Genomic DNA, 20029 nt, shown 5'->3' with positions numbered 1-20029 from the left:
GCAACACCTTCCTGCACAAAAATGATCTGTATGAAGAATTTCAGTCAGGTTTCAGGCCCCACCATAGCACAGAAACTGCACTTGTTAAAATTACAAATGACCTGCTTCTTGCGTCAGATCAAGGCTGCATCTCATTTCTAGTCTTACTTGATCTTAGTGCTGCGTTCGACACCATAGATCATGACATACTCATAGATTGATTACAAAACTATACAGGTATTCAATGGCAGGCTCTAAGATGGTTTAGATCCTACCTGTCCGATCGATACCATTTTGTTTATTTAAATGGGGAGTAATCTCATTTATCATCAGTAAAATATGGAGTGCCACAAGGATCCGTCCTAGGTCCCCTTCTATTTTCAATATACATGTTGCCCCTTGGCAATATTATTAGAAAAAACGGAATTAGCTTCCACTGTTATGCTGATGATACTCAGCTATATATCTCAACGAGACCAGATGAAACCTCTAAATTATCTAAGCTAACAGAGTATGTTAAAAATGTAAAAGCTTGGATGAGCAATAATTTTCTCCAATTAAATTTGGATAAGACAGAGATATTAATTATTGGACCAAAAAACACTACACAGAATCTTGTAGATTACAATCTGCAACTAGACGGATGTACTGTTACTTCTTCTACAGTCAAAAATCTGGGTGTTATATTAGACAGCAACTTGTCTTTTGAAAATCATATTTCCCATGTTACAAAAACTGCATTCTTCCATCTTAGAAACATTGCCAAGCTACAAAACATGTTGTCTGTTTCTGATGCAGAAAAGCTAGTTCATGCATTCATGACCTCTAGACTGGACTATTGTAATGCACTTCTAGGTGGTTATCCTGCTTCTTCAATAAACAAGCTACAGGTAGTCCAAAATGCAGTGGCTAGAGTCCTTACCAGGTCAAGAAAATATGATCATATTACCCCAATTTTACAGTCTCTGCACTGGCTACCTATTAAGTTCCGTATCAGTTACAAATTATCATTACTTACCTATAAGGCCCTAAATGGTTTAGCTCCTGCGTACTTAACTAGCCTTCCAACACGTTACAATCCATCACGCTACCTAAGGTCACAAACGCTGGACTTTTGGTAGTTCCTAGGATAGCAAAGTCCACTAAAGGAGGTAGAGCTTTTTCACACTTGGCTCCCAAACTCTGGAATAGCCTTCCTGATAATGTTCGGGGTTCAGACATACTCTCTCTGTTTAAATCTAGATTAAAAACGCATCTTTTTCGCAAAGCATTCGAATAATGTATCTTAAAATGTGAGTGTAGTTGCATCTGTTCAAATGTGCATTCTTATTCTTTAGCTTGGGTTAAACTAATTAATTTTACTTTGTTGGAACAGCAGCTATGCTGATGATGTCTCTATTTGTTTCTATGTTTTGCCACGGGATTTACATCCCATGGTAACTAGGATTCACACAAGCTCCAGTCTGGATCCAGAACACCTGAGAAGAGATGATGCTGACCCTCAGAGGACCCCAGATGATGCTAACCCTGAATCAACAACAGAACTAACAAACATTGCTACAAGTGTGACTGCATCATATAATAATTATTAATTATTAATAATATTAATAATGTTCATCATCTGGCTGACTACGACTTGTATACATTTTTCTACAAATCCTGTCATACGTGCACAAACTGACAGTCACCACTTATAAGCTATTACTAAATATTGTAGAAACATACTTTTCTGTAAAGTTGCTTTGTAACTATTTGTATTGTAAAAAGAGCTATACAAATAAACTTGAATTGAATTGAATTTTTGAGTAAACTTAACAAACGGGGACTAAAGTCCACCCAACTTAAAATAATAACTTCAAATGAATCAAATATCAACATTTAAACCTCTGTTAATTCTCAATAAGAGCTTCTCTAGATGTCTGACATAAATAAAGTCACAGAACCTTGTAAGGAGGATCTGTGAATGTCTATATCGGACGTACAGAAGTCATAAAAACATAAAAAAAAAAGACGTCATAAAAACATTCGGTCTCCTCAGTGGACGTCTTTTCAACGCATCCAAAGACATAAACTTTGCCCAGTGGATTAGGTTGATGTTAAAATACGCAATATAGTAATTTTCACATAATAGTTCCTTTAAAAACAAACAAAAATGTTAAATACATGTGACTTCATGCCACAAGACTGCTAACGTATGAAGGTATAATTAACACTGGATTTATTTAACATGCATTGTGTACCATGTGTTGAGTTCAGTGTAAAACGCATTGAGTAAAGTTAATATACAAGACTTGGTATGTCCTTGTGCTTTGGACACAAACTTTCAATAACAAAAAAAGTTATTTGACCCGTGTTATGGTCTTTTATTTATTTAGACTATTTGAATAATTTAAAGTTGTGGCCTAGTGGTTAGAGAGTTTGAGCAAAGCACCGATCCACCAACTGCTCCCCGGGCGCCACAGCATAAATGATGAACACTGCTCCGGGTGTGTGTTCACTGCTCTGGGTGTGTGTTCACTGTGTGTGTGTGTGTGTGTGTGTTCAATGCTCTGGGTGTGTGTTCACTGTGTGTGTGTGTGTGTTCACTGCTCTGGGTGTGTGTTCACTGTGTGTGTGTGTGTGTGTGTTCACTTTGTGTGTGTGTGTGCGCGCTGGATGGGTTAAATGTAGAGCTTGAATTCAGTATGGGTCACCATACTTGGCTGAATGTCACTTTTCACATTTTTTCACTTTAAAATTGTGTAAGCTTATAGATAATAGGCCTTTTGTTCAGTAAACAAAAAATATTTTGTTCTGATATTTTTTAGGTTAACATGACTATTTATGTTGTGACAACTTGTGATATTAACCCTTGTGGATTGTTCAAATTCACTACCCTTTCGAGTTGTTCAGGATTAAAACATCCACTCAATTAAACTGCTGTAAAAATGTATCAGATTCATATTGTTTTTCAATTTTTTTTGCATAAATCTGTTAATCCACCCTCAGTCCTGATCAAAACTACAAAATGTTTTTTAAAAAATCCAAGATTTTAACTCTTTAATTGCCAAGTTCATAAATGATGTCACTGATTTGGGGGAAAAAACACACAAAATGACTTATTTTTTTTAATATAAAAGTAATTGTGGCTGGATTTTTTTTTTACTTTTTATAACAGTCTTGGGCATGTCAAAGATTATTAGCAACATTGGCTTTGATGCATTTTTAGTTTTTGTGCAGCATTAGATTTAATTTTTTTCTCCCTAATTTGTTGTTGGTGGCTGTTTTTGCCCCATTGACTTCCATTATAACGACACTTTTTGATTGCAAAGCCATGACACCATGTAATCATGCATTCTTGATTGTTTGTGGTTTTCCCTTTTGGAAAGAGGTAAAATTTGTTAATTTTACAGTTGATCACTAGGTGGGACCATTAACCCTTTAGATAGGACTGTGCAAAAAAAAAGGCTTAGTTTCTGGTTTGTATATGGAGTTATATGGAGTATGACAGCAAATTATAGTGTTTGTGTGTGTGTGAGATTCTTGATTGTTGGTGGTTTTCCCTGTTGGGAAGAGGTAACATTTGTTATTTTTACAGTTGATCACTAGGTGGGACCATTAACCATTTAGATAGGCCTGTGCAAAAAAAGCTTAGTTTCTGACTTGTATATGAAGTTATATGGAGTATAACAGCATATTATATTGAGTGTGTATGTGTATGTGTGTGAGAAAGAGAGAGAGAGTGTGTGTGAGAGAGAGACCTTTGCGCACTTACCTTAATGTATTTCAGAAAATCACAATGTACACCTCAGCTCTTAGAACTTCATGGAGTAAACAAAAGTGTATTTATGCACCTGCTGCCTTTTAATGGTGGTGAAAGTATTCGGTTGTTAAGTGATGACGTAAGAAGCGCTGTTTCCGGGTCCAGGCTTCAACTCGCTTCACTTGAGAATATTACCTCAGCAGCCGTTTATGAGCACTGTTTATTCATATTGATAATTTAAGTAAAACACTTTCAAACTTACGATATACACTACAGTCTCCGTGCTCACAGCGTCCCAAACACAAATAATTTGTATATATTTTTTTTATATTTATATTTTCATTGTCTGGCTATCTGTTACTTCATAATGGAGTTAATATTATATATTATATAAAGGTTAATATTATAACTTTTTCGCTAGTATTCTATCACATTGTGAGTTTATATTAGCACCTTTTGTTGTTTTCTCATGGTAACTGATAGAGCGTTTGGACACGGAAGTGCTGCTACGTGACGTCAGACTTAACAAGCGAATAGACTAAACAAAAGCAAAGTACGTGGATTTAAACACTTGCATGCCATCGTGCTGGATATTTAATGGTGAGAAGAGCAGCAAGCAACACGATAAAGGGCTTGACTTGTACCAAAGTTTTAGAAATGATTATGTAGCGTGACCCCTCCAGCGAGCTGCAGCTTATTTGAAGTTGGTATTGCATTTTGGTTCATAATACATTATGTTCATAAATTTGATGCCAAGTAGATTTTTTTACAGGATTTTAAGGTTTTAAACTGGCTTTACCATCAAGAAAAGAGGAGCATTTCACATATAGGCCATCTGTACTTTTCACCATCAAAAGGCAGCAGGTGCATAAACGCACTTCTTTGTTTATTGTTTACTCCATGTAGGTCTGAGAGCATGAGGTGCATATTTAGATTTTTTCAGATACTGTACATCAAGGTAAGTGCACAAAGGTCTCTCTCACACCCTCTCTTTCTCTCTCTCTCTCTCTCTCTCTCTCTCTCTCTATCACACACACACACACACTATAATTTGCTATTATACTCCATATAACTCCATACAAGCCAGAAACTAAGCCTTTTTTTGCACAGGCCTATCTAAAGGGTTAATGGTCCCACCTAGTGATCAACTGTAAAAATAAAATTTTTTACCTCTTCCCAAAAGGGAAAACCACAAACAATCAATAATGCATGATTATATGGTGTCATGGCTTTGCAATCAAAAAATGTTGTTATAATGGAAGTCAATGAGGCAATAACAGCCACCAACAACAAATAAGGGAGAAAAAATTTAAATCTAATGCTGCACAAAAACTAACAATGCATCAAAGCCAATCTTGTTACTAATCTTTGACATGCCCAAGACTGTGATAAAAGGTAAAAAAAATATCCAGTCCACAATCACTTTTTATATTGAAAATATGTAATTTTGTGGTTTTTTTTTTTTTTTCAAATCAGTGACATCATTTATGAACTTGGTAATAAAAAAGTTAAAATCTTGGAATTTTTTTTTTTTAAATTTGGTAGTTTTGATCAGGACTGATGTTGATTAATAGATTTATGCAAAAAAAAAAATAGAAAAAAATATTTATCTGATACATTTTTACAGCAGTTTAATTTAGTGGATGTTTTCATCCACGAACATCCCGAAAGGGTAGTGAATTTGCCCACAGTGTACCGTTGAGTTTTTGAAAAATTTCAAAGCATTTTCCCAAAATATGGGTCAAAATAAGATTTGTCACCAAAAATCATTCCATTAGCTCAATCACAGAAAAAGTTGTGGCCAAAATAAGACTCAACTTTACCCCCTAGTGGACGAAAACGTCCCCAACAACGCACAAGGGTTAGGTTATTATTTAAGTTGGGTGGACTTTAGTCCATGTTTGTTAAGTTTACTCAAAAAAGCGCTTAGTTGCCTTATTTTTTTAAGTTGACGGAACTTTTTTTTTTTTATAGTGTTGTGGTTGAGGAGGAACCGAGCGCCAACCTCCCGCTCTCTCTCGTGAAGACAACAAGGAAGAGACTAAAACTGTAATTCATCGACTGGCCGCTTGAGGCTGGCTGCAGAAGAGAGTCAGTCCCATAAACTCCTCATGTTAAAATGCCCCACTTTACAGCAGAAAAAAAAACATGTTTACAGCCTGGTGCAAAAAATGAGTTTGGTCTATATAGCTAATTTGGCCCTTTCATGACAACTGCGAGGGGGTAAATTGTTTTATAACTCATCCATTTAAATTATATTAAGACTCAAAGTTCTGCATAATTAAGGGCGTTGGTGCTTGAGTGACAGGTGGTTTGCCGCTGCTGACACTGCCGCCGCGCTAGGTGGGTGTGGCTTCAGCAGCTAGATCCCGCCTTTTTGCCCATTTTTGATTGTCTGGGAGAGTCGTGTGTTGACGCGCTGCCAAGATGGCGACGGCTCACTCTGCACACTTTAAGCTTCAAAAACAGACTTCAGGAGTCTACGGGTGACGTCACGGACACTACGTCCATGTGTTTATACAGTCTATGGGAGGAACACAGAGAGAGGTGAAGAAGGGAATGGAGGAGGAGCATAGGCTTGAGCCGCTGGTGGAGGCAGCCTCACGCCAGCATCTGTTACAGGAGCTGCAGGACACAGAAAGATGTAGAGAGAGATGGAGGAAAAGATTGAACAGAGGAGGGAGGAGAAAGAGGTTTTGCAGCAGTGGAATCTGGAGCACGGCTCAGGCTCGCTGATGACTCTATTGACTGTTTTGGAGGGTTAGCTGACTGCAAAGAGATGTACAAAGAGATGTACAATGAGATGTACAAAGAGACGTACAAAGCTCCTCCCAAATGTTGTTAATAAAACAATTTAATGTAGATCAGCATCATTCACACACATGTTCAGTACGTCAGTATTAGTGTTTGACATACTTGAGTATCTGCAGTTTATAGTTTGGATCCTGCTGTTTGTGGTTGAGCAGCTGGACTCCTGATTGTCCTGGGTGATTGTAGCTCAGATCCAGCTCTCTCAGGTGTGAGGGGTTTGAACTCAGAGCTGAAGACAAATAACCACAGCCTTCCTCTGACACCATACAGCCAGACAACCTACAGACACACAGACAGATCATCTACAGACTAACACAGTCAGATCATCTACAGACACACACACACACACACACACACACACACATCATCCCCAGACACACAGACAGATCATCTACAGACACACACACTCACAGACAGGTCATCTACACACACACACACACACACACACACACACACACACACACACACACACACACACACACACACATCATCATCTACAGACACACACACTCACAGACAGATCATCTACACACACACACACACACACACTGTGATCAGTTGACTGTAAATGATCTCTTATATGTTCTTAATACCTCAGTATCTGCAGCTGACAGTTTGGACTCTTCAGTCCATCAGAAATAAACTGTACACCAGAGTCCTGCAGGTCATTGTTACTCAGATCCAGCTCTCTCAGGACACAGTTTGAGGATTGTAGAGCTGAAGACAAACTCTCACAACACTGAGCAGTGAGATTACAGCGAGCAAAACTGAAAGAGACAAAAACACACACCGACAGTCAGATAATCTACAGACACACACACACACACATATCATCTACACACACACACACACACACACACAGATCATCTACACACACACATTGTGATCAGTTGACTGTAAAGCAGGGCTTGAAAATTAAAAGAAAATTCAATCGGTTCACTCTGAGCAGAATCAATATTTTAACGTTTCTGTTCCTCCGTTCCTCTGAATTATTTTTCTGAAACCGGTTCGGGTGGAAAAAATACCGGTTAATAACGTTATTTTGTAAAAACAATATTATGTGTCTATAATTTGCCTAATAATAATGTAACGCGGGTCGTTTCTATATGCAGGCTTTACAGTTCTTACCGTGCGCTCGCTCGCTGGCTTTGTTGGAAGGAGGACACCGAAAGGGAGCTCGGCAAATCATAACACTTGATTTATTAAACATGAAGAGGTGAACATTAGGAATTAGCCACATCTGATTACACAGTGTGCGTCATCTCTCTCTGTATCTCTCTGTATCTCTCTCTCTGTCTCTCTCTGTCTCTCTCTCTCTGTCTCTCTCAAGTTCAAGTTCAAGTTGCTTTATTGGCATGACATTTGAGTTACAGTATTGCCAAAGTATTTAGATACAGAATAAAATATAAAATATGATTTCAATAAAATATAATACAACAAAAATAGCAACAGAAGATAATATTTCTAATATTAATAATAGTAATTATATACAATTAAGAATATCAAATAAAACAGTTGAATACAATAAATTATCCCTTTCGTATGGTGTATAGATATTTAGCAGCTATTGTGACTGCCGTCTCATTCTCTCCAAGTATATAGAGTAGTTTCTCTGAGTCATTTAGAGACAAGAATGCATGATTCAAAGCTTCAAACTGTGGGAAGAATGTTTCTCTTGTAGTGCTGTATTTGGGACAGACAAGAAGGAAGTGTTTCTCATCCTCGGTTTGATTCAGCTCACAGTGTTTGCACAGTCTCTCTTATCTCAGTAGCCAGGATCTTTTATGTCTACCAATCTCTATTTCCAAATCATGATCACTGAGTCGATATTTTGAAAGGATTTGTCTTTCTTTTAATTGCTTGAGTGATAAGTAATTTGCCAGTTTTGTGGTTCTGTTTAGGGCCGAATAACACTGGAGTTTGGTTTGGAGCTTAAATTCATTTTTTAATTTTTGATCATAATTATACTTCAGATTTTTGTCAATTAGTTTCTGAATGTTGGGGTTGTGATTGGAGTCAGACTCAGTTTGGGTTTCCTTCATCAGTTGAAGCACGAGTGTGTTTAGAGGATGAGTCACTGTGACGAGGAGGGCTTTATATTGAACAGATTGAGTGTCAGATTGAGTCAGGTGATGATAGAACTGAACAGCTCTTTTTTGTATTTCTATGTGCAAGGGGTATAAGCCCAGCTCAGCCATGCAGGCGATATTAGAAGTGCTTCTGTTTACCCTTAGAATGTTTTTGGCAAATTCCAATTGTGTTCTTTCTATTAAACTTTTGTCCCAGTTTTCAAATTTTGATATTGGTCCCCAAATTTCACTCCAGTACAGTAGGATTGGTTTTATGATTGCGTGATATAATTTAATCCATGTTCTAATTGGTAATTTTAATTGGCCAAACAGTGCTTTAATGGCATAAAATGCCCTCCGTGCCTTCTCATTGAGGGGCTTGACGGCCAGACTGAAGCACCCTGATGCTGAGATCTGGATGCCCAGGTAAGTGTAGTTGCTGCTGTGCTCCAGGACTTCTCCGTAACTGAACTGATATCTGCTTCCCTGAGACCTGGCCTTCTTCTGGAACACCATGACCCTGGTTTTGTCCAGGTTGAGCGTCAGTACTGTTCCAGCAGGGCCAGGCTGTGCTGGAGACCCTCGGCTGTGGGAGACCGCAGAACCAGGTCGTCTGCATACAGCAGGCACTTGACTTCAGAGTCGTGTAGAGCGAGGCCTGGGATGCTGTCGGAGTGCTCCAGAGCTTCTGCCAGCTCGTTGATGTAGATGTTAAACAGTGTTGGGCCCAGACTGCACCCCTGCCTCACTCCTCGACCCCGCTGGAAGAACTCTGTTCTCAGATTCCCAATCTTAACCGCACATTTACTGTTTTTATACATGGATTCTATAATATCGAATGTTTTTCCACCAATGCCAATTTGTAATAATTTGTGCAGTAAACCTGTCACGATCGGTGTTACAGAACACACAGGAGAGAGAACCAATTGCGGGTATGTATTTATTAAAGGGGCAATCCAAAGAATAAACAGTCCAGGCAGGGGTCGATATCCAACAAATCCAAACATAAACAAAACACGAAGACAAGGCAAGGCAAGGCAAGATGACGGACATGAATAAACATCAACATTAAACAAGGACTCCGTGACTAAGACTCAGACAGACCAGGTATAAATACACAAAAGGATGATGGGGAAACAGGAGACAGGTGGGGAACAATCAATTAACTAAACAAGGAGGAAGGTGACCAAATAAGGAGACAGGAAGTGATAAATGATAAACACTGTGGGAACTGATGACACCTAGTGGAAACCCAGGGAACACAACCCAGACACTGTGACAGTACCCCCTTACTAAGGAGCGGCTCCCAGACGCTCCAAGACAGACACAAAACAGAGACCAGGAGGGAGGAGGACAGGTGGAGGGACGGAGGGCCAGACTAACAGAAAGGAACAGGGACCGACATTAACACAAAAACAACTGGAGAAAAAAAACAAAAAAAAAACAACATGAAGCCCCCCAGGGCGGAGCAGAAGACCACCACACCCTTGTGGTCAAGGCCAGAGTCCTCCAGGGCGGAGCGGAAGACCACCACAACCGTGTAGTCAGGGCAAACGCCCCCCAGGGTGGAACGGAAGACCACCACGTCCGTGTGGTCAGAGCGGAAGCCCCCCAGGGTGGAGCGGAAGACCACCACACCCTTGTGGTCAAGGCCAGAGTCCTCCAGGGTGGAGCAGATGACCACCACGCCCCTGTGGTCGATGCCGGAGTCCAACAGGGCGGAGCAGCAGACCACCCAGTGACTTGACTTAACTCTGAAAGTTCAACGGTGACTGGCCCTGACTCTGGAGAGGTCACTGGCACCTGACTCGACTCTGGAGAGTTCACTGGCCCCTGACTCGCCTCTGGAGGGTCAACTGGAACCTGACTCGACTCTGGACTGCCTGTGGAGACTTGAGACGCCTCGGCTTCGGGCACCGCCTCTGGAACGGCCTCGGGCACTGCCTCGGTCACGGCCTCGGGAGCGGCCTCGGGCACCGCATCGGGAGCGGCCTCGGACACCGCATCGGGAATGGCCTCCACCTCGGCATCAGGCACCGCCTCGGCCTCCGGAACAGCATCGGGCACCGCCTCGGCATCGGGCACCGCCTCGGCCTCCGGAACAGCATCGGGCACTGCCTCGGCATCGGGCACCGCCTCGGCCTCCGGAACCGCATCGGGCACCGCCTCGGCCTCCGGAACAGCATCGGGCCCCGCCTCGGCCTCCGGAACAGCATCGGGCACCGCCTCGGCCTCCGGAACAGCATCGGGCCCCGCCTCGGCCTCCGGAACAGCATCAGGTCCCGCCTCGGCATCGGGCACCGCCTCGGCCTCCGGAACAGCATCGGGCACCGCTTCGGCATCGGGCACCGCCTCGGCCTCCGGAACAGCATCGGGCACCGCCTCGGCCTCCGGAACAGCATCGGGCATCGCCTCGGCATCGGGCACCGCCTCGGCCTCCGGAACAGCATCGGGCACCGCCTCGGCCTCCGGAACAGCATCGGGCACCGCCTCGGCCTCCGGAACAGCATCGGGCACCGCCTCGGCCTCCGGAACAGCATCGGGCACCGCCTCGGCATCGTGCACCGCCTCGGCCTCCGGAACAGCATCGTGCACCGCCTCGGCCTCCGGAACAGCATCGTGCACCGCCTCGGCCTCCGGAACAGCATCATGCACCGCCTCGGCCTCCGGAACAGCATCGGGCACCGCCTCGGCATCGGGCACCGCCTCGGCCTCCGGAACCGCATCGGGCACCGCCTCGGGAACGTCCTCTGGGCTTTGAGGAACGGTAGACGCCTGTCTCCTCCTCCTCCGCCCTCTATTTTGGCGAGTCGGTGACACCTTGTCTGGAGACTCAGGCGTTGAGTCGGCCATCTTGTGCTGTGGTTGCAAGCTGGCGGCCATCTTGTGCTGTGGCGCTGGGCTGGCGGCCATCTTGTGCTGTGGCGCTGGGCTGGCGGCCATCTTGTGCTGTGGCGCTGGGCTGGCGGCCATCTTGTGCTGTGGCTCTGGGCTGGCGGCCATCTTGTGCTGTGGCTCTGGGCTGGCGGCCATCTTGTGCTGTGGCGCTGGCTCAGCAGCCATGACGTCAACCGTCTTGGGAAACTCTAGGATCTTGGACAGCGTAGCGAAATAGTCCAAGAATGAGTCAGCGGCCCTCTTGGGCGTTGGCGCTGAGCTGGCGGCCATCTTGCACCGTGGCGCTGGACTCGTGATCGCCTTGGGTTGTGGTGCTGTGTTGGCGTCCATCCTGCCTCGTGGCGCTGGACTAGCGGCCATCATGGGCAGTGACGCCACTGTGGCGGACGTGCGCTTCCTCTCTCCTCTCCGTCCGCCATGGTGAGACGGTGGCTCTAATCCATCCCACACGAGCCCCGGGTCGAAGGGCGGCCCTTGTTGAGAGCGGTGCTGAGTATCCTCTCGACCACTCCCTCCTCGGCGACCTCCTCTGGTTCCCCGGAAAACCACCAGGCGAGTTCCTTCAAATCCACTCCTCTCCCGCACTGTGGCTGGGGAGGAGACATAAGCCGACATACCGCTGGCTCTTGTAGTGACGGAGTCCTTCTGTCACGATCGGTGTTACAGAACACACAGGAGAGAGAACCAATTGCGGGTATGTATTTATTAAAGGGGCAATCCAAAGAATAAACAGTCCAGGCAGGGGTCGATATCCAACAAATCCAAACATAAACAAAACATGAAGACAAGGCAAGGCAAGGCAAGATGACGGACATGAATAAACATCAACATTAAACAAGGACTCCGTGACTAAGACTCAGACAGACCAGGTATAAATACACAAAAGGATGATGGGGAAACAGGAGACAGGTGGGGAACAATCAATTAACTAAACAAGGAGGAAGGTGACCAAATAAGGAGACAGGAAGTGATAAATGATAAACACTGTGGGAACTGATGACACCTAGTGGAAACCCAGGGAACACAACCCAGACACTGTGACAAAACCGTCATGCCAAATAGAATCGAAAGCTTTTTTTAAAATCAATGAAACATGAAACTCTTGGACAGTGCAAGCTCTCATTACTCCGACACCATGTCTCATGAAATATTACAATGTCTATGTCTTTTATATTATTAAGTAAGTCTTGATCTGCAGTCTTGTTCTCGAAAGTTGAAGAATGTAAACCCTGTATATTCCAAAAGCTAATTTTAAATGATTTCATAGATAGATATAGAGAAGTGTGTGTGTATATTACTCTTGTATATTATTTGACAAGTTTGGAGCAGATGACGTTGAGCAGGTGTCTTATCTGATTGAGTTCGGCGGATGCAGAGTTCTGTGGCTGTTGGGTTGCTGCGGCGTAGCTCTGATGCGGTGATGGCAGTCCAGGGGTCGAGTCCTGTCTGGTTCTTGGACGAGGCTGGATGTTTCTTTGTGGTTGGGAGCTGCTCTTGCTGTGTAGATTTCTGCTGTTTGTTCTTCTAAGTGCTGTGCTTTTCAGCACTCCTGAGAAAAGTTGTACTCCTTTCTTGTTGAGGTGTATGTAGTCATACATGTGATGAGGCCGGATGTCTTTATGGTGTGCCAGGTGAACATTAGGAATGAGTGCACAGGTTCTGGAAAGCTCTACGTTGTTTCCATGGATCATGTGAAAGGGCACATCAGTCCGTGGCAGTAACGTGAGGCTTGTCCACTGCAGCTGATTGCTGACTGTCTAGACAAGTCAAGTGTTTAGCATCAGATCCTTTGGAAGATAAATCATGAAGCAGTTCTTCCTTCATGTTGTTTATAAGTTTTTCTTTCTTTCGAAGTTCAGATTTCTAGACAGACAGTTCTTCCAGCATTTCTGTTTTAATTTCTGTGATTTTTCTTCTGAAAGTTGGTTCGAGTTCCTTCAGCTCTTCTCTGGCTTGGTGAAGTTCCTTTGACATCTGCTCTTTGTTTCTCAGCAGATATTCAGTCTCTTGTTTTAAATTCATCATGTCCTTTGTAAGCTGCTCCACGTCGCTGTTGTCTTTTAAATTGGACATGAATAATTATCTTAGATCCACCATATCGATTTCCAGAAGTGAACATTTCTCCTTCATTTTTGACATGGGAGATTGAGTTAAGGCTGTTGCAGTTGTCTTCTTCTGGATGTCTTTTACGGGAGAAGAGTTTGTGTTTATATCTGTATGGTCTTGGACGAGACTTATATTAAGACATGTCTGCTGTTTAATTTGTATAAAGTCAGCTGAAAATGCTAGGAGGGCAGGCTCTGAGCCTTGGATCATGACAGTGCCGTTGTGGTAGAAGTTCAGAGATAAAATTCTTGATTCCTCATTTCCTTCAGCATCTTCAAATACCAGGATCTGTCTGCCTTTGCAGATGCCTCTTTTTGCGGTGAAGGTGAAGTGTTGGCAGAAAGCAGTATGCCATCTGTGTAGAAGAGCAGGTTGGTCATTGAACTGCGGTCAGAGTCAGCAAACAGTGTTTCAGGACTGTGCTTGATCTGTTTCTGTCTGTGGATCTGTCTAGAATGCTCTGAGCTCTTCTGAGGGTACACAAAGGGGCGGGGCCTATGTGCTGCAGCGGCCATTGCTGATTTTAGAATGTAAACAAATAACTGAAAAAAACTGTCTCTTTGTTTGTTTTTGAGAGTTTTTCTGTGAACTATATATACATATTGATCAAAATGTCCATTATATTAAAATACTGATCCAAATATGTGCACAAACACTACAAGAAGACCAGATTGACCATCCTCATTGATATTGCCAGAGAAAAAAAAAAACATTCAAAATATTCTTCCTGAAGTAAATATTACTAATTGATTCAAAAAAAGTGTCTTTCCTTACTTTCAAGGGCTCTTGGTTATTTGTTGCTGCTTGATGTGTGATTTTCTCCTCTGTTTCTGTGAGGTTTAGTCTGTGGGTATCTTCAGACAGGTCTCGGTCTGGAAGTGTCTCAGTTTAAGAGATCTTCTCTCTGTGGCAGTGCAGTGGCCCTTTGAGTTGCTCTCATCTGAATGTCTTCTGTTGTTTTTTTTTCTTGGTTAAATTTAAACTCTTCTTGTGAATAATATCGATTGTAGGAGGTTTCCTTGTTTAAAATTTGTCAGAACTGAATGTCTGACTTGTTTTAAAATAATATTAAAAGTTAAATGATCAGGAGCTCATCTTGTTGCTGCTGCTACTCAACGGAACTCTCTCTCTCTCTCTCTCTCTCTACCTCTCTCTCTCTCTCTACCTCTCTCTCTCTCTGTCTCTCTCTACCTCTCTCTCTCTCTACCTCTCTCTCTCTCTACCTATCTCTCTCTCTACCTCTCTCTGGGAAGTGGTAGGGTGTGGAAGGGTGATCACGGTGAGAGGGAAATTTGAACACGGCTTCTTAACTATTGTTGGGAGCCTATTGGGATGATCTCTATGTATGTAATTTCGCAAAAATAGTTTGGTTCTGGTCTGTTACATTTCCGGATTTTGTACGTGTAATAGTCGAGTATTGTCGTGTTGGGCACGGAGAAGGCGTCGCACGGGAGTGTGCAGGCGTCGTCTCTATCGCTCCGTCACAGTATCAGGTGTGTCACGAGCGCCGGCGAGTCTTTGGAAGACGTGCTGTTGGATGTAGCTGAATGCGTCGGTCACGACAACATTGTTTCTGCGTCCCGTATGAACAAAGCGGTGGTGGTTTTTCTCAAGGATGAACAACTAGTGGCGCGTTTGATCGAAAGCGGGATTTCGGTAAGTGGTGCTTTTATTTAAGTTGAACCGTTAGCAACACCAACAAGAAAAGTAACCATTTCCAATGTCCCGCCGTTCATTCCTAATGCTGATATTGAGCACGAGCTTTCGCGTTTTGGTAAACTTGCGAGTGGAATCAAAATGGTTCCACTTGGCAGCAAAAATGCAGCTTTGAAACATGTGCTGTCGTTTAGGTGGCACGTGTTTATGTTTTTAAACTCCCAGACTCTTAATGTGTCATTTTCGATGCATGTATGAAGGCAAGTCGTACATGTTATATGCGAGCGCAGGTGAGATGCATTGCTTTGAATGCAATGGTTTCGGGCATGTAAGGTTATCATGTCCCAATAAAACAGAGGCAGGCCCAAGTGGAAGTGAAACTGCCGTGCAAATAGATCCACATGGAGATCAGGTTGTTGTGGTTAATGCTGAAATTGTAAGGAATGATGAGGAAATTCCTAATGAGAAGGTAAGGAATGAAGAGGGGGTCTCTGCTGAGAGTGTGAGGAAGGACGACGAGACATCTGTTGAGAATGAACGAATAGATGAAGGTGATGCTGAAGTTCAGATGTCTGCGTTGATTTAAGGGATAAAGGTCAGACAAACAGAGATTGTGGAGTGACCAAATCTGGAAGGAATGAGGATCAAAGAAGTGTCAGAGAGGTAAATTCATGTGAGCCTAAAGAAAAAAATACAAAAAATAGTTGAAGAAATAAATGAGACCGATGATGAGGATGGTGTTCTATCTGATACTTCAGATCTGTCAGAGATTTCTCAGATAGGGTGTGATCAGGTTTACTCGTTGGATGAGATTAATTCGTTTTTGGATGAGACTTTTGGAAAGGTTGCTGATGTGAAGAATTTCTTTCCTGGTGTAAAGAAATTTGAGTTTTCAGTTTTATATTGGCAAAAGAGGGTAGGAGAAGAAAAACTGAACACGCGAAAGAGGTTTCGCTTGAAAAAGTTTCTCACTAAACTTAGAAAGGGGAAAACCCCAGTTAAAAGTAAGCCAATTGATTTTGCGAAATGAGATGCACATCAAGGGTGTCTTTGCAGTGCTTTCTGTTTTTTCTGCCTCTTTCTTTCCTCTCCTTTTATCTTTTTATGGATATTTTGAGAATAGGATCTTTAAACATTAATGGAGGGAGAGATAGGAATAAGAGAACAGTGATATCAGAATATGTTCATCTGAAGGACATCAATGTTATGTTTTTACAGGAAACACATTCAGATAATGAAAATGAAATTGAATTGTATAGATGGTGGGAAGGTGAATGTATTCTGAGTCATGGAACAAATTTAAGCGCAGGAGTAGCGATTATCTTTTCCAAACATTTGGATCTAAGGATCCTATCCACTATTGAATTAGAAAAAGAAAGAGTAATAGCAATAGTAGCAGTTAAAGAATTAAAATTTATTTTCATTAATGTATATGCTCCAATATGAATATGAATGGGCAAGAACCTCATTTACAGTCTAGTAATCTGCTCCTCAGGATAACACAAGAACTAGAACTGAATGATGTGTGGAGAAATAAGAATCAGTTAACAAAACAATACACATGGGTTAAAATTTTGGATTCTATTGTGAAGGGAGCAAGACTGGATAGAATATATGTAAGTAAATCAGACAGTAATAGAGTCATGAATGTTGGTATATCTCCTTGTGGGTTTTCTGACCATCATATAGTGACTATTGATTTTAATACTAAAAGCTTGCCACATTCAAAATCTTATTGGAATTTTAATGTCAAACTGGTACAGGATAAGTTATTTTGTGAAAAGTTTAAAAGGTTTTGGGAGAGTTGGAAAGTAGAAAAAGATAATTTTGAAAATGTTATTCAATGGTGGGAGGTAGGAAAAGTCCAAATTAAGATTTTTTGTCAGCAGTTTTCTTATAATAATACTGTGATTGTAAAGAGAAATATTGAGAGTTTGGAGAAAGATATTAATGAAATAGAGAATGTAATTGATTTGAATGTTTCGGCCATGACTACGGATTTAAAGAAAAAGAGATTGGAGTTGAAAACACTTTTAGAGGAAAGAGCAAAATGTGCCTTAATTAGAGCAAGGATATCTTCCATTAAGGAAATGGATGCCCCTACAAAGTTCTTTTTTTAACTTGGAACGTAAAGTAGTAAAGAGAAAAAATATGTTTTACCTTCGGAAGGACAATGGCATATTAACATCAAATCCTATCGAAATGAGGAAAATTGCAGTGGACTTTTATGCTGAACTTTTCGGGAACAAAGACTGTGATATTGAAAGTATGGATCAGTTATTAAAAGGACTGCCTATCTTAAAACCTGAGGACAGAAAAACTCTGGATAAATTGATTTCATATGAGGAACTTTCAGAGGCCGTAAAGCAGCTGTCCACAGGACGGTCCCCGGGAGTAGATGGTCTGCCTGCTGAATTTTATAAATCATTTTGGGACATTTTAGGAGAGGACTTTTACAATGTAATTTGTGAATGTTTTAAAAAAGGTATTTTACCCAGCAGTTGTCAAAGAGCAGTACTATCACTTCTGCCTAAGACTGTTGATTTAGGGTTGTTAAAAAACTGGCGCCCTGTCTCTTTAATGTGCCAAGACTACAAGATACTGTCTAAATGTTTAGCAAATAGATTAAAAAAGTTTTTGAGCATTATTGTGAGGAATGAGCAAACATATTGTGTTCCAGGACGTACAATAATGGATAATTTATTTCTAATAAGAGATGTTATGGACCTTTCTATGAATGATGATTTTAATATTGGTTTTTTATCCATTGACCAAGAAAAGGCGTTTGATTGCGTGGGTCATGAATAGCTTTTAAATGTTTTGAAAGCATTTGGGTTCGGAGAAACATTCATTTCTTGGATCAAATTACTATATAGAGGGGCTTCAGTAATGCTTAAGGTTGGAGGGGGACTGAGTTGTCCAATACCTGTGAAGAGGGGAATTAGGCAGGGGTGTCCAATTTCTGGACAACTATATAGCTTAGTTATTGAGCCCTTGCTTATTAAACTGAGAAATAATTTGAAAGGGTTTCATGTACCAGGGGATGTTAATGGGTCAAGTGTTTCTGTTTCAGCATACGTTGATGATGTCACTGTGTTTATTACTGGACAAGGGGATATTCAGATTCTGTCTAAAAGTTTAGCTTTATATGAGAGAGCCTCATCATCAAAAGTAAACTGGGCTAAGAGTGAGGGTTTTGTTGTGGGTCCCTGGAGAAATGGTGGGCCACCTAAGCTTCCAGGGGGGTTACAGTGGAATACAGAGGGAATTAAAATTCTTGGAGTATTTCTGGGTAAAGAAAATTATAGACAGAAAAACTGCGAGGGTATGCTGGAGAAGGTGTCAGCCAAGTTGTCTAAATGGAATTGGCTATTACCTGAACTATCCTACAGGGGTAGAGTCTTGGTTTCAAACAACCTGGCCGTCTCCATGCTATGGCACAGACTAAATGTGCTGGATACCCCCAATGAACTGATCAAAGCTATACAGAAGAAATTTGTAGATTTTTTTTGGTCTGGGCAACACTGGGTTCCTGGACCTGCGTTATATCTGCCTTTACAAGAAGGAGGACAAGCCTTGATAGACATCAGAAGCAGGATTTTGACTTTTAGACTGCAAACAGCACAAAGAATAATATATGAAGAAGATCTAGTATGGATTCGTGTTGCTTGTGCTATTTTAAGGACAGCATCTGGTCTTGGTTACGAGAAACAGTTGTTTTTACTGAGCCTTAAGGAGCTGGACTTAAGTAATGTTACCCGGTTTTATCAGACAATGCTGAGAGCCTGGCTTGATAACTTTAACATCAACAGAGATCATTCAGAACCAAAGGAGTGGATTGTGGGAGAACCATTGTTTTATAACCCACTGATACAAACAAGAACTCTGTCATTGGGGAGCTTGATGAACTGCCTGGCGAGAGCTGGACTCAAGAGTATAGGAGACCTGAGAGACCTCATCGGATGGAAGACGGCTGCAGCACTACAGTGTGAGACGGGTCTACGATCTCTCCGTCTTCTGCAGCAGGTGCTAGAGGAGGTGCAGAGAGCATTGCCTGGAGCCTGCAGGGAGGCACTGGAAACTCCACCAGCTCAAGATTGGAGGAGAAACTATCAGTTTGCATCTATAAGTGTATCTGCAGCTGCAAAGGAAAACTATGAAAATACTGACACAATATTAACTTTTAAGACCCCGGATATGGGAAAGTTTCGTGTAACGAGTAAAAACGCAATCTACTTTACTTGTGTTAAAGTTGCCCATCAGACTGTTTTAAAACGAGTACAAGCGGGGAGGTGGACAGAAGTGTCTGGACCAGACTTTAAAGGATACTGGAGGTCTCTGTACAAACCTCCCATAGAGAAGCGTACAGCATACCTACAGTGGAGACTTATTCATGGTGCTATAGCTACAAACAGACACGTGGCACACCTGAATCCAGCAGTGGGGAGGGAATGTCCTTTTTGTGGGATTGAAGAGACAGTTGATCACTTATTTATTCATTGTGTGAGGTTAGGCAGTCTTTTTAGTATTTTAAAAGGTTGGTTTGAAGGTTTTGGGAAAGATTTTTCCAACCAGGATTTTATAAGTGGTCCTAAATTCACATCTCATGAGAGAAGAAAAATATGCATATAACATTTTTTGTTGGTTATGGCCAAAATGGCAATTTGGAAGACTCGAAAAAATTAGTTATTGGGGATAGGTACAGTTGATGCAGAAAATGCTTTTAAAGCCATGGTGAATGCTAGAATTAAAATTGAATATATATAAT

The 20029-nt window shown here is 41.9% G+C and overlaps 2 protein-coding genes across 4 annotated transcripts in view; both read right to left on the bottom strand.

The window, feature by feature from the left end:
* LOC132142891 (NACHT, LRR and PYD domains-containing protein 3-like) overlaps positions 1-20029 on the bottom strand; it is a 62328-nt gene that overhangs the window by 7105 nt on the left and 35194 nt on the right. Inside the window, exons 6-7 of one of the 2 annotated variants that reach the window (XM_059553082.1) lie at positions 7126-7299; positions 6638-6811 (exon numbers count right to left, since the gene is read on the bottom strand). In XM_059553082.1, the coding sequence (XP_059409065.1) occupies positions 6638-6811; positions 7126-7299 (348 nt within the window). The remainder of the gene's footprint in view (positions 1-6637; positions 6812-7125; positions 7300-20029) is intronic. The other variant, XM_059553083.1, reaches the window with a different exon arrangement.
* The window catches only part of LOC132142892 (NACHT, LRR and PYD domains-containing protein 3-like), a 125239-nt gene that overhangs the window by 72107 nt on the left and 33103 nt on the right, over positions 1-20029 (bottom strand). The gene's annotated exons all lie outside the window — the stretch shown is intronic.

This window comes from Carassius carassius, chromosome 6, assembly GCF_963082965.1.
Source record: "Carassius carassius chromosome 6, fCarCar2.1, whole genome shotgun sequence".
Lineage (NCBI taxonomy): Eukaryota > Metazoa > Chordata > Actinopteri > Cypriniformes > Cyprinidae > Carassius > Carassius carassius.
Note: the sequence above shows the minus strand (reverse complement) of the source record. Positions and strands in the feature narration are given on the sequence as shown.